The 14957-nt window shown below is 37.7% G+C and overlaps 1 protein-coding gene across 8 annotated transcripts in view; it reads right to left on the bottom strand.

Annotated features, from left to right (window-relative positions):
- Positions 1-14957, bottom strand: part of RPGRIP1L (RPGRIP1 like) — a 140918-nt gene that overhangs the window by 99074 nt on the left and 26887 nt on the right. For 7 of the 8 annotated variants that reach the window (XR_014713796.1, XM_084645018.1, XM_084645022.1 and 4 more), the window contains 3 exons: positions 10494-10599; positions 4915-5061; positions 3443-3516 (listed from right to left, as the gene is read on the bottom strand). Coding sequence is in view for 6 of the 8 variants with exons in the window: in XM_084645018.1 (XP_084501144.1) it covers positions 3443-3516; positions 4915-5061; positions 10494-10599 (327 nt within the window). In the remaining 2 variants the exon portion in view is untranslated. The remainder of the gene's footprint in view (positions 1-3442; positions 3517-4914; positions 5062-10493; positions 10600-14957) is intronic. The other variant, XR_014713797.1, reaches the window with a different exon arrangement.

Below are 14957 nucleotides of genomic sequence, written 5' to 3'. Positions count from 1 at the left end.
TGACTAAAATAATTCCAAGATATTAGGGAACATCTCATGTTTTCCCTGAATGCAACAAGTTAAATGTTCACCATTTGTTAATTTTCAATGCTATTAACATATTCTACAAAGAAATGAATTTGAGAGGCAGTGTGGCCTAGTTATTCAGTGTTTCTCAACTACTGGTCCATGGACCGGGCCAGTCCATGGCAGCCTCCTTTCTGGTCCCTGAGATTTCCCTGACAAAGTTTAGGAAAGCAGAAAGCTAGTCCCTGGTATCAAAAAGGCTGAGAAACACTGGGTTAGTGGGCAGTCAGAAGACTTGAGCTCTATTTCCAGTTCTGACACTAAGCTGCTTTGTGATTCTGAATAAGTCACTTCCACCTCTCTGTGCCTCTGATTCTGCTCCCACCATTAGTCTGTCTGGTCTATTTAGATAGGAAACACTTCAGGACAGGGACTGTCTGATTCTGTGTTTGCAGAGTGCCTTTTACAGTGGAGTACTGATTTTGGTTAGGGCCTCTTAAGTGATATGGTAATATAAATAAGTAATAATGTGTACTTCTCCCTCCATTACTATTGTTTTGGAGAGGTTTCCTTGAATCCATGGTACCAGCAATTTTGGGAAACATGTAGACTTACATTATTCATGTTTTGACTGACTGACTAATATGAAGAAGGGATTACTTTGACATAAATTATAACTAGTTAAATCTTAAACAAAAAAAGTCATATGTCCTTAATCTTCACTTATCCAAAGAAGCAGAAGAAGAAAAAGAAGAAACTGCAAGTTTTTGTGAGTATGCTGCTACGTAGGTTTCCATCTATATTCACTATTACTACAGCTGTTTAATTGCTACATAACAAAATACAGGTCCACATTATTTCAGTTGTCAAAAATGCTATGCTCCAGTGCCCTTCATACCAGCACAAAGGTCACCAATAGTTGTTCTGCCAATAATATCAGAATTTGGATTATTTAAATTAAGAACAAATTTAGAAGCCAGTCCTTTCCAAGCCCACAGAACGCGAATGTTAATATGTATAAATTAGTCTGAATTCAGTCCATAGCTATCTTCTCCTCTAAATTTAGGGTTACATTCCATTTGAATTTATGTGGGATTTCTTTTGAAATTATTATATTCCACCACACTTGGAGCCATCTGGGTAACTATAAATGGTAAGCCACATCTGAAACCATTTCCTTTGCATGGATTGTGTGCATGACCAGATCTGCATTACAAGAGCCTATGAAAACAATCCATACAACCCTGTTATTCATGCAACTCGTTTTCTTGGATGTTGCCTAAATAATAAGACTTCACTGACAAACTCATACTTGTGTAAGCAGTGTTGTGGTAGCTATGTTGATCCCAGGATATTAGAGAGAGAAGGTGGGCAAGGTAATATCTTTTATTGGATCAACTTCTAAGTTTTCAAGTTTACGGAGAGCTCTTCTTCAGAAGCTTGAAAGCTTGTCTCTCTCACCAACAGAAGTTGGTCCACTAAAAGATATTACCTCACCATGTTGCCTCTCTAAAACTTATACTTGCTCTCTGTAAAGTCTTGAGGCCAAAGCCTGCACTCCTGGCTTCAGCAAAACTCCCACTGACTTCAAAGAATGTTTCTGTGAATAAGGCATAGGTAAGGAATGCAGAGTTTGACCCTGTTATTTTCTAGCTCCTACATCATGATATCAACCCTTTGGCATCTGTGGTCACTGGTATGTCCACTGCTAGCAACAACAGTAGATATAGGGGCAATCCATATGTGTAACAACATTGGAACTACAGAACCAAAGGTATAGCACAACCAGTTTGCTTCCAGTTTATTGGCACTGGAAATTTACCTGTCTTCACTGGCTTTTTCTCTACAATATAATCTTTTATATTTAAAGGGACAGTGGAATGAATTGGATAAATGAAGTTATGGATGAACAGAGGGGTTATCTGAGGGAGGGAGGAATAACCATGTGGCAGTTAACCGGGGGTTTCAGTTTACTGGGATCTGGTTAAGTAAAGTTTTAATTTATCAGTTTATTTTAAAGATCTATTCTTTTTAGTTGCCCCACTTAATCTTGAAAGGCAAGAGATAACTTCAAAACAAGATTATAAGCTGTTGCTTTACCAAAAGTTATTTCTTTGCATTATTGAACAGGAGGAATTATGGCGTAATAAGAAATATTAATTCACCATTTAAAAGCCAAAGGAATCCACAAGATCGAACCTCAGCAACAGACAACTGACAAAACCATTCTTTCTATATATAAAGCTTCTTCACATAGAGAGCTGTCATTACCCACTTAGTCTTAAAACAATCCTTAAAAGCAATTGGTTCTCAGCTTTCACCTATTTACATTTTTGTTTGTTTCTTAGCATGAAGGTAACAAATATAACAACTCAGCAAATAATATCAGATGTTATTGTATTTACTTCCCAGAGGTCCTCTAAGAGTTGCCAAGTTGACAAACTGCAAAATACAAGTTCAAAAATCATTTATTTATTTTTGGGGGGGGTGTGGAGGGAGGGAAGAGAAAAAGACTTCTAGCATTCTGGCTACTTCCCCAGGAAACTAATTAACTTTACACTATGTCCCTTATTATTTTAATTGTTCTACCTGGACAGAAAAGGTCATGTTCTCCTTCTATTAGAAGAAAGACTGTTGCCTTCAATACATGAAAAGTTTATTTCTACATCACTTTTTTCTCATTAAACTTTTGCAAATTGACTAATTATTTCAATTTTCTATTCTGCATTAGAGACTGAGTTGCACCTTATCAACCTTCATGTTCAGAAGATTTAGCATTTTAATGTTTTATTTATGTGATTTTAAACACTGCTGACAGGATTTACACAGGCTATTATCTCCAAGAGCCTTCACATAAGCTTCAAGTAGAACCAGCACAAAGGAAACAATTGCTATTAAAATAAACACAATTAGAAAATGTCACCAAAACTGTCACAAACATTAGCCTCACTTCACCTCTACTGCAGGGATGGGAGGAGTAAATCAAGAAATTATTATCCAAGAAAATAAATTTAATCTGCAGAATCCTACGTCCAGAGATACATGGATTCCTTATCATTCAAAAAGCAGCCACTTACACTGTTTCTAATGTAAATTCACACCTACTCCTGAACATCTTGCTTGATGGTCAAAATTATGCAACCTATACTACTGTCTGTTCCTTAACGGATTTTTTTTTTTACATGAGTTTAATACCGGAGGAGCACTGGATTGACAGTCCTGGAGGCTCAAGCCCTTTCTTTGTCAACAAAATAGATGCAACACAGGCATGGCAGCATAAGTTTCTATGTACGCTTATGGATAAGAGAATCCCTAGGAACTGGAGTGAGAAACAGTTAAGTGTGTGTGTGTGTGTATATATATATATATATGAAAAGAGGAGCTAGGAAACAAGAAAAAGAGTCAAGTGACATTAAAAAAATAATTTGTAATTTACCTGTTATATAGTTTATCATAATTTTCCTTTAAAAGATCCCTCTCCTTTTCTAGGTCATTAATTCTATCCTGCAGCTAAAATGAAGAAGAAAACTACATGTAATGCACAGAACAGGAGAAAATAAAAACAAGTTATAAAGGTGATTAGCAAAGATCTGTAGAAAGTGTCAAACATGCTTTTAATTTTTTAATTCAGCATTGTGTGTAATAGTCTCTTAGAAGCATAAAAATAATATTTTTCTTCCACCAATGTATCTCCACTTGGACAACAATTACTTTTTTCATGTTTATGGAGATGAAATTAACAAGTCTGGTCTGTGTTTAATAACAGCATCTAATTACATTGTGGTTTATGTCAAAAAGATTTGTTTTTGGCACTAACAAATCGTGATGATCTTAGTACTGTTCTAGGAATGGTGTTAGCTAGTTAGTGGCTTCTGTTTAGTTAATTTTGTTTTGAACCAGCCAAACAAAAACAGATATTATTGACTGCTTGCTTTCAAAATGTCTATTGAAGGGAGATAAGAATTTTAAAGCCACTAAACATTTAAAAAAATTAAGAACTTTCCCAAGTATATTATAACTATTTAGAGGTTAAACTCATTATATGGGATGAGTTTCTTTAAGCTTAAGCTTTGTCAATGTAACAATAAATTCACAATGAGCCAACCTTTAGGCATGACTAAATGTAGCAAAATATACAATGGAGGAACCTGAATATGATCCTGCAAACCCCTTCTCCTGCACATAGTCAATGGACCTACTAAGGGAATAAGGAATGGACTGAAGGATCGGGCCCTAAGCCTGGATCAATGGTGACTGTGGCACTTCTATTCTTCTGGCAAGAGGAGCTCAGGAACAGAAAAAGTGATTGATTTGAACTTCCAGGTGGAAAGGACAGTCATCTGTTATGTGAAAACATCATTTTAAAAGATTTTAGGTAGATGTTCAAACTTGCTGTAATTCAAAAATGTGGTGCTAAGAAATCTCAGTAAAAATTAATCAAGAAAATATGTACCATGGCTGTTTTTTGGAACAAGTATTTCTAAATACTAATGCTTACCCGAATACTCCTCTAACTTTAAGCACGTCTCACAAGCATAGGAAATATTTTGAAATGTACAATATCTCGGATACATGTAACAGAACTCACTATATTAAAATAAACAAATTTTCACCAATAAATGAAGTCAGCCCAATATCACCATGAAAGTTCAAATGTATGCAGAAAAACAGAAGTCAAATATGTAGATGGCCTATTAAAACAAGCAGCAAGTGTAGATATAATTTCTAGACATATGGAGTCAGAAGTTAAATCTATACTATACTTTCTCTTAACCAAAAAGAGAAGGGGCAGTGATTTGCAGAGCAACATTTAGATAATCTTTTTAATTGAAAGTATAATTCTCTCACTAAATATTTCCAGAATTAGATTTGAATGTAGATCAATGCCTGAGCCATATGGAATCTCACCTCTTCTATCCTTTGTTTTGAAAAAGTCATCGACTGTAATTCTTTCTCAAGATGGAGGCACTTTAAACGCTGTTCTTTAAGCTGCAGACTGAGTTCATTCCCGTTTGCCATTAAAGCATCATGGCTGGCCTTAAGGTTCCTTTGATTCTATAAAAAGGAATGGAGAAGAAAAAAAGAAAAAGTTAAGCTTCCGATAACACAATGATGAAATAATTCCTGAGTTATAAATATGTATATATTCAAATGGTAGCTGATCTTGCAAACCGGCACATAATACACATTTTCAACTCAGCCAACAGGAGGCACTCTTGAACTAAGTTTGACCCTGACCCCCTGTAGAAACTGAAAGGTCAGTGTCAGCACACATGGCCAACAGAAAGGTGGTGTTTTTTCCTCTCCTCAGCATTAACATCTTACAGTTAGTTGTGATGAGAAGGACCAAAACTACATCTGTTAAAGCAACTAAAACATTTTGCTGTGGTTACGGTGGTTAGATGTGCTGACCAAAAACACTGCAATAACAAGCAAAAGTTAAGGCTGACCACAGCTATGCTAATCGCAGAACTTGACAGCTCTGCTAACCCATAGTTTTAGATATTCATTTGATTTATATTCACAATTCACTCAAATTATCATTTCCAAGGAAATGTATCTAATGACAGGCTTACAATTTCTTTTAAAATTTAACCTACATTGTTGGATTAAATGTAGATACTTTAACCATCCTTAATATTAGTGTAAGATGCTGGTAGAACCCCATTTCCAGAATATTACTGATGATTATACCCCTCATATTTCACAGTGTTTTAGTAACACCGATTCATTATAAAGACTTTCACTGTAAATCACATTCAGACAAATATGGCTGTTAGGCTGTTTTGTTTCTGGCTAGTCTGCTATTTAACATTCTCTAAACCTAACATGTAATTATATAAATATAGGAGTCTTTAATGGATGGTTTTGGATGGGGGAAGTTAGTTTTCATGTTTTCCACAATTCTATGTCATGTAATATTTTCAGGAGTTTAAGACAGAAACTGATAGAGAATTCTGTGCAATTTTGTTCAGTCTTTTCTGAGGAGTCTACGTGCGGAATAACTACTCTCAAAAATGACTTAAGAAAAAAAGTCATCCACTTGATCTTTCACCACCCATTTATCCATAAAATAACCCTTACGTAAAGCAGCAAATATGGCAGATGCTGTCATACCAGAGAAATCGCAGAACAAATTAAGAAAAGGAGTACTTGTGGCACCTTAGAGACTAACCAATTTATTTGAGCATGAGCTTTCGTGAAGTGAGCTGTAGCTCACGAAAGCTCATGCTCAAATAAATTGGTTAGTCTCTAAGGTGCCACAAGTACTCCTTTTCTTTTTGCGAATACAGACTAACATGGCTGTTACTCTGAAACCAGAACAAATTAAGTATATTATCCATAGTCCTCATCACTTATTTGCAGCCTTTGATTCCTTTCTTAAGAAAGTTATATAACTGCACTTGTATTCCTCCTCTATAGTCCAGCGAGGGCACCCACTTTAGGCTTCCAGCGCCACAGCCACTGCCTTTCTTTGGGGGAGGCACAGGTCTCTCCACCTTCCGATCAGGGGATTTCCAGGAAGAACAGTTCCCTAACCATACTTTGGCTTCACTAGAAACAGGAAGACAGGCCTGCTTTGCTTTCTCCTCAGAGATGGCAGACAGTGTAATTATCAACACTTAGAAATTACCACAGTATTTTCTAAGCATGCACGTTTATTCTTAAGGTAAGAGCATTACAGAGAAAACATACTAAAAACAAATCATACAATCTACACCCATGCCAATAAGCTTACCAAAGATCACCAACAAGGATTCTTGGTTGGTGATTAGTCTATCAAACCCCACAAGTTTTTTTCCTGTGATTACAAGTTCATCACAGCTTCAGCTCAGAACAAACCTGCTCATGTATCTGAGCCCCCTCCTATCTTCAGTTTGGGTCTTTGAAGTGACCATGAATAGATAATTGGACAGACAATAGGTTTCTGTCCAAGGTGCGGCTTCAAAAGAATGGATCCTGGGGTGGGTCATTTGCATTCCCCCTCCTCCCAAGTATTTCCTAGAAATCCCCCTACTTTGCATAGCACATTGTTTCAAAGAGTCCTTTCAAGCGCATAACACATCCTTGGGTTTACAATAAATAATTTAACACAATAACAAATAAGTATTTGCATTTTTAATACGATGAACTCCTAAAATTAATTCCAAAAGGTTAAACTAGGCTATTGCAGGATATTGTCATATCTGTCACACTCCCTTGCCTTCTTCCCCATCTTATATCTCTATACATTATTTGCTACCTTCTTTAAAGAGAAAAAAAAAACCTGACAAAATATGTTGAGAACTCTCTGCCCCACCTTCTTTCCACTCATTTCCCTTCTTCTCAAACTCCTCTCCTTTTCCCCAATCATCAGCCTTGATGTCCTCCATTTCTAATCTCTTCCCTTCCAACTTCCTTACTTACATTACCCTTCTACTCAACCCCTCCCTTGCCCTACTTCTCAACCTCTCATTATCCTATGGTTTTTCCCTCTCTCAAAATATATATGCCCTCAACTCTCCTATCCTCAGTAAATATATAAATACATAAAAATCCCTCAATATTACCTGCATTTCCATATACCACCCCATCTTTCTCCTTCTCTTCATCTCTCAAATCACTGAACATACAGTCTACAATCAATGTATCGATTTTCTCTTGTCCTAGTCCGTCTCAGATCCCTTCTAATGTGGCTTCCGACCTTTTTAAACTTTACTGAAACTTCATGCACTAGAATTTCTAATAACCAACTTCCAGACAACCTAGGGCCTCTACGGCTATCCTCATCTTCCACAATCTCTCAGCTCTTTTTGATACATACTGTCAATCCTGCTCTTGATATCTGGGGTGAAAACCTGGTTCCATTAAAGTCCATGGGAGTTTTGCTATTGACTTCAACGAGGTCAGGATTTCACTCTTTATCTTCACTGGTCTTTCAAGACACAGTCTTCTTCTGGCTCTTCTTCTACAACTCTGTCCATTCTTTCAGCATCTCTTATAGTGGGTTCTCCTCCTCTCCTCCCCTACTCTCTGTGGCAGTTCCCTAGGGCTTTGCCCTTGGCCCTTTTCTGTTCTCCTTTTATACCCTGTCTCAAGCTGGTAACTGGGTTGGTGATTTCTAGTTTTTTGGATTTCACTGGTGTCTGGCACTTTATCCTTTGGGGAACATGCCTGCACATAAAAAGATAAAGGGCTTGATTTTGATTGCACTTACACTGGTGTAAATCAGGAGTAACTTCATTGAGATTAATGGTGCTACACTGCGGTAAAAGTACCCCAGAGAATCAGGCCACAGAATCAAATTGGATCTCAATTACATCTGTGCAATCAATAGTTGCCCTGGGGTAAGTGAGAGCAGAATTAATTCCTTAGAATTAAAACTGGAAACGACATAAAATAATAATTTAGCAAGTTTCGCTCTACGGTTCATGAAATCCAGAATATCAGTTTCAGAATCAAGACCTCTTTATTTTTTTAATATTCGTATAAGGGATAGTAAATAAATAATCAGAAGAGAGTTTCTGGGCCCCTCAGTATTTCTAAGCAGACTGCATGATTCTTTCATCCAGACGGCCCACACAAGGACAACTGTCACTATATTAAAACACTTTCTCTATGCGTGTATGATAACATGGATATATTTCAGGCCATTAGCTAGAGTAGGATCTTCAGCTTTTATCATCCCCTGGTTGCACAGTAAATGTGCTGGTCCAGATTAAAAGGGAAAATGGGTAGATAGTATTTGCATTTCAACTGGTGGAAATTGAAAGTACATATTAATTAATTTCAATATTTATGAAAACAAATATACTTCTGAAAAACATATCACTACTGAATGGTGCTACACTGTCAATGTGTGCTGGTTTGCTATTCACATTAGAAATTCTGTGCTGTTTTCTATGATTAGTTACATTTCATAATTATTATGAAAACTGTGTGTGTCTTATTCATTTTTTTCAGGATGATAACTTTATCTCAGGGTTTTCTGGCTGTAGCAAATACTTGAGCTTTGTTCTTTAAGTTTAAAGACACCCATACAGACTCATGATGGAGCTATAGCCCTCTACTTCAGTTGCTTGTTATTTATTCTGTATTTACCAATCCCTTATTCTGCACTGTTAATGCTGCAACTGTCCATCAAAGGTTTCTTTGGCTTGAAGTTTTAAAAATGTGTCACTCTTATTTCAGTAAGTTTTCTGGCTTAGAAACTTATGGTTTGTTGGATCACTATTTCAGTTTGCAACTGTGAAGGAAGTTTGCACATGCATAAAACAGAAAATCTATTGCTTATAAGAATTTGAAAGAAAGGTTTAACTTCAAAAAAGGCCGAAGTATTTGAATAATATTTCACTTACTATGACACCCCTGTCAGATGTGAGAAACAATAGCCCCAAACTATACCTCTTATAAACAACAAATATATCTGGTACTGCTGCACTTTAAGGAGGGGGACCCCCCTCTAGGCACACAGGTTCATTGCCTGAAGGGTCCAAACAGCACAGAGGGGAAATGGTTAGCTGCCTCACTGCCATTGTCCCACTTCTACCTGGACCAGCACAGGGCCCTCCATGGGTATACGTGAGAGGGGAAGTTGGAGAAGGCGGCAAGGATATGGACCTTCAGACCATGTATGGAGTCCACCATGTAGCAAACAGCCTTACTTCTGGTGGTTATTTTACAGAAAATTATGCTTCATGTGATATAAACTTGTCCTTAAAAATGGTTTCCCTTATATTATAGGCCAGGGGTCGGCAAACTTTCATAAGCGGTGTGCCGAGTCTTCATTTATTCACTCTAATTTAAGGTTTCGCGTGCCAGTAATACATTTTAACATTTTTAGATCTCTTTCTATAAGTCTATAATATATAACTATTGTTGTATGTAAAGTAAATAAGGTTTTTAAAATGTTTAAAGAAAAGGAGTACTTGTGGCACCTTAGAGACTACTCTGAAACCTGTTAAAATGTTTAAGAAGCTTCATTTAAAATTAAATGAAAATGCAGAGCCCCCCGGACCGGTGGCCAGGACCCGGGCAGTGTGAGTGCCACTGAAAATCAGCTTGCATGCTGCCTTTGGCACGTGTGACATAGGTTGCCTACTCCTGTTACAGACACAAGTAAAAGCCAATCCACGAACAGCCACATTTATGTTTTATCAACACTCAGCTCCAGCCCCATATTTCAAATTCACACTGAAAACAACATTTGTTTTATGAAACCCTGTTTTAGAAAGTTTTCAATCATTACCTGAGACAGCTGGAAATCTACAGTTTACCTGTATAATGAAAACTGGACCACACCAAACCCTTGCACTCCCATGGATGAGCTCACTGCATACATGCAAGATCTGTAGGGCCTGCTGGACCCTTCTGCAAAACTACTTTAACACTGGAAACATTGTAAATTTCAGGTAGCATGCATGCAATATTTTATTCCATCAATTCTCAAGTGTTCAGTGTTGTCATATGATGTGAGAATGGAATGTTACTGATTGCGAGTTAGTTACCTCTTGAAGCTGAAGAAATTTCCCTTCCATTGCTGCGAGAGCATTGCCTTTTTCCATCAGTTGTTTGTGGAGTTTTATCATTTCCACATTGTCCCGAATGTTTAACCTTCAAAATTGTATAAAAAATAAACTCAGTGAGATATAAGGTACAATAGCAGTCTTATTAGTTTTGCCTTGAAAATTTAAAACCTCTTGCAAACCAGTTTTTCATGGCTTCTTACTTCCACAACACACTTGGGGGAAGGTTTAGCGTGTAATAGCCAACTTAATTCCTTCTTTTAAAATTTAAATTATAGATTTTAAGTAATTCCACATTTTACTGGAAGATGACATGTAAATATCAATCATTATTTGGACATGTTTGTTGACAATATCAAAACTACAGATATACTGCAGTGCAGGGAGTAATCCTATGCTTAAAGCAGAAGGATCATATATTTTGCAATCTATCCACTTTCTTTAAAAGTATGTGGTCATAGGATTACTACTTATTGGAATTTCCTCTCCGAGTTTAAACTTTTTAAATATTTCCAAGAAAAGTGACTTAGCATTTTACACAGATAATACCCTAAGACCAGCATTCAAATCAGCTGCAGATGTGTCTTTAACTATATAAAAACACATAACATCTATGCAGAAACTCTATATGCCTACAATTCTGTTATATATTTCCCCTGCTGAGTTTTAATTGAGAATGCATTATTTAATAGGAAAAGCTTGTGAAAGGTTATCACAGATCTAAAAAAATGTTTCGAATTTTTTTTACCTCAAAACAGATAAAGTTGATCTCATTGGTAGATACGGCTGGAGAGTAGGGATAGGATAGAGAGGGACCTAGAAAAATTAGAGGATTGGGCCAAAAGAAATCTGATGAGGTTCAACAAGGACAAGTGCAGAGTCCTGCACTTAGGACAAAAGAATCCCACGTGCTGCTACAGACTAGGGACTGAGTGGCTAGGCAGAAGTTCTGCAGAAAAGGACCTAGGGGTTACAGTGGACGAGAAGCTGGATATGAGTCAACAGTGTGCCCTTGTTGCTGAGAAGGCCAATGGCATTTTGGGATGTATAAGTAGGGGCACTGCCAGCAGATCGAGGGACATGATCGCTCCCCTCTATTCAGCATTGGTGAGGCCTCATCTGGAGTACTGTGTCCAGTTTTGAGCCCCACACTACAAGAAAGATGTGGAAATATTGGAAAGAGTCCAGCAGAGGGCAACCAAAATGATTAGGGGGCTGGAGCACATGATTTACGAGGACAGGCTGAGGGAACTGGGATTATTTGGTCTGCAGAAGAGAAGAGAAAGGGCGGATTTGATAGCTGCTTTCAACTACCTGAAAGGAGATTCCAAAGAGGATGGATCTAGACTGTTCTCAGTGGTCCCAGATTACAGAACAAGGAGTAATGGTCTCAAGTTGCAGTGGGGGAGGTTTAGGTTGGATATTAGGAAAAACTTTTTCACTAGGAGGGTGGTAAAACGCTGGAATGGGTTACCTAGGGGGAAAGCCGATTGCTGCCGAGGCGCACGTGGGTCAGACACAACTTCTCTAAGAGGAGAGTCTATTGATAGAGATTCTCTAGGTTTTAGTCAGGAGGAGGGAATGAAAGAGGATAAAGTATGGGCCAAATCAGATGAGAAACATTCACAAAGAATCTGACACATCAGAAAAGGGCAGACAAATAAACAGTGACAAGTTTTTAAAGTGCTTGTACACAAATGCTAGAAGTCTAAATAATAAGATGGATGAACTAGAGTGCCTTGTGTTAAAGGAGGATATTGCTATAATAGGCATCACAGAAACCTGGTGGAGTGAGGACAAATCAATGGGACAAAATTGTTCCCGGGGTACAAAATATATCGGAAGGACAGAACAGGTCGTGCGGGGGTGGAGGGAATGGCACTATATGTGAAAGAAAATGTAGAATCAAATGAAATAAAAATCTTAAATGAATCCACATGTTCCATAGAATCTCTTTGGATAGTAATTCCATGCTCTAATAAGAATATAACAGTAGGGATCTACTATCAACCACCTGACCAGGACAGTGATAGGGACGATGAAATGCTAAGGGAAATTAGAGAGGCTATCAAAATAAAAAACTTAATAATTGTGGGGGATTTCAATTATCCCCATATTGACTGGGTACATGTCACTTCAGGATGAAATGCAGAGAAAAAATTTCTCAATACTTTAAATGACTGATTCTTGGAGCAGCTGGTACAGGAACCCACAAGGGAAGAGGCAACTCTTGATCTAGTCCTGACTGGAGCGCAGGATCTAGTCCAAGAGGTAACTATAACAGGACCGCTTGGAAAATGTAATATAATAGTATTTAACATTCCTGTGGTGGGAAGAACACCTCAACAGCCCAACACTGTGGCATCTAATTTCAGAAAGGCGAACTATGCAAAAATGAGGAGGTTAATTAAACAGAAATTAAAAGGTACAGTGACTAGAGTGAAATCCCTGCAAGCTGCATGGACACTTTTCAAAGATACCATAATAGAGGCTCAACCCAAATGTATACCCCAAATTAAAAAACACAGTAAAAGAACTAAAAAAGACCGACCGTGGCTTAACAACCATGTAAAAGAAGCAGTGAGAGATAAAAAGGCATCTTTTAAAAAATGGAAGTCACATCCTAGTGAGGTAAATAGAAAGGAGCATAAACATTGCCAAATTAAATGTAAAAATGTAATAAGAAAAGCGAAAAAGGAGTTTGAAGAACAGCTAGCCAAAAACTTAAAAGGTAATAAAATGTTTTTTAAGTACATCAGAAGCAGGAAGCCTGCTAAACAACCAGTGGGGCCCCAGGACAATCAAGATACTTAAAGACGATAAAGTCATCACGGAGAAACTAAATTAATTCTTTGCTTCAGTCTTCACGGCTGAGGATGTTCAAGAGATTCCCAAACCTGAGCCATCTTTTGTAGGTGACAAATCTGAGGAATTGTCACAGATTGAAATGACACTAGAGGAGGTTTTGGAATTAACTGAGAAACTTAACAGTAACAAGTCACCGGGACCAGATGGCATTCACCCAAGAGTTCTGAAAGAACTCAAATGTGAAATTGCGGAACTATTAACTATGGTTTGTAACCTGTCCTTTAAATCAGCTACTGTACCCAATGACTGGAAGATAGCTAATGAAATGCCAATGTTTAAGAAGTGCTCTAGAGGTGATCCTGGCAATTACAGACCGGTAAGTCTAACTTCAGTACCGGGCAAATTAGTTGAAACAATAGTAAAGAATAAAATTGTCAGACACATAGAACACCACAAATTGTTGCGCAAAAGTCAACATGGTTTCTGTAAAGGGAGATCATGTCTTACTAATCTGTTAGAGTTCTTTGGTGGGGGGGGGGGGGGTCAACAAACATGTGGACAAGGGGGATCCAGTGGACTTAGTGTACTTAGATTTCCAGAAAGCCTTTGACAAGGTACCTCACCAAAGGCTCTTACGTAAATTAAGTTGTCATGGAATAAGAGGGAAGATCCTTTCTTGGATTGAGAACTGGTTAAAAGACAGGAAACAAAGGGTAGGAATAAAATGGAGAGGGGTAACTAGTGGTGTTCCCCAAGGGTCAGTCCTAGGACCAATCCTATTCAACCTATTCATAAATGATCTGGAGAAAGGAATAAACAGTGAGGTGGTGAAGTTTGCAGAAGATACTAAACTGCTCAAGATAGTTAGGACCAAAGCAGACTGTGAAGAACTTCAAAAAGCTCTCACAAAACTAAGTGATTGGGCAACAAAATGGCAAATGAAATTTAATGTGGATAAACGTAAAGTAATGCACATTGGAAAAAATAACCCCAATTATACATACAATATGATGGGGGCTAATTTAGCTACAACTAATCAGGAGAAAGATCTTGGAGTCATCATGGATAGTTCTCTGAAGACGTCCACGCAGCGTGCAGCGGCAGTCAAAAAAGCAAATGGGATGTTAGGAATCATTAAAAAGGGGATAGAGAATAAGACGGAGAATATCTTACTGCTCTTATATAAATCCATGGTATGCTCACATCCTGAATACTTCGTACAGCTGTGGTCTCAAAAAAGATATACTGGCATCACCTCATCTCAAAAAAGATATACTGGCATTAGAAAAGGTTCAGAAAAGGGCAACTAAAATGATTAGGGGTTTGGAACGGGTCCCATATGAGGAGAGATTAAAGAGGCTAGGACTTTTCAGCTTGGAAAAGAAGAGACTAAGGGGGGATACGATAGAGGTGTATAAAATCATGAGTGGTGTGGAGAAAGTGAATAAGGAAAAGTTATTTACTTGTTCCCATAATATAAGAACTAGGGGCCACCAAATGAAATTAATGGTTAGCAGGTTTAAAACAAATAAAAGGAAGTTCTTCTTCACTCAGCGCACAGTCAACCTATGGAACTCCTTGCCTGAGGAGGTTGTGAAGGCTAGGACTATAACAGGGTTTAAAAGAGAACTGGATAAA

Source organism: Lepidochelys olivacea, assembly GCF_965140295.1.
Source record: "Lepidochelys olivacea isolate rLepOli2 genome assembly, chromosome: 12".
In the NCBI taxonomy this organism is placed as follows: Eukaryota; Metazoa; Chordata; order Testudines; family Cheloniidae; genus Lepidochelys; species Lepidochelys olivacea.
Note: the sequence above shows the minus strand (reverse complement) of the source record. Positions and strands in the feature narration are given on the sequence as shown.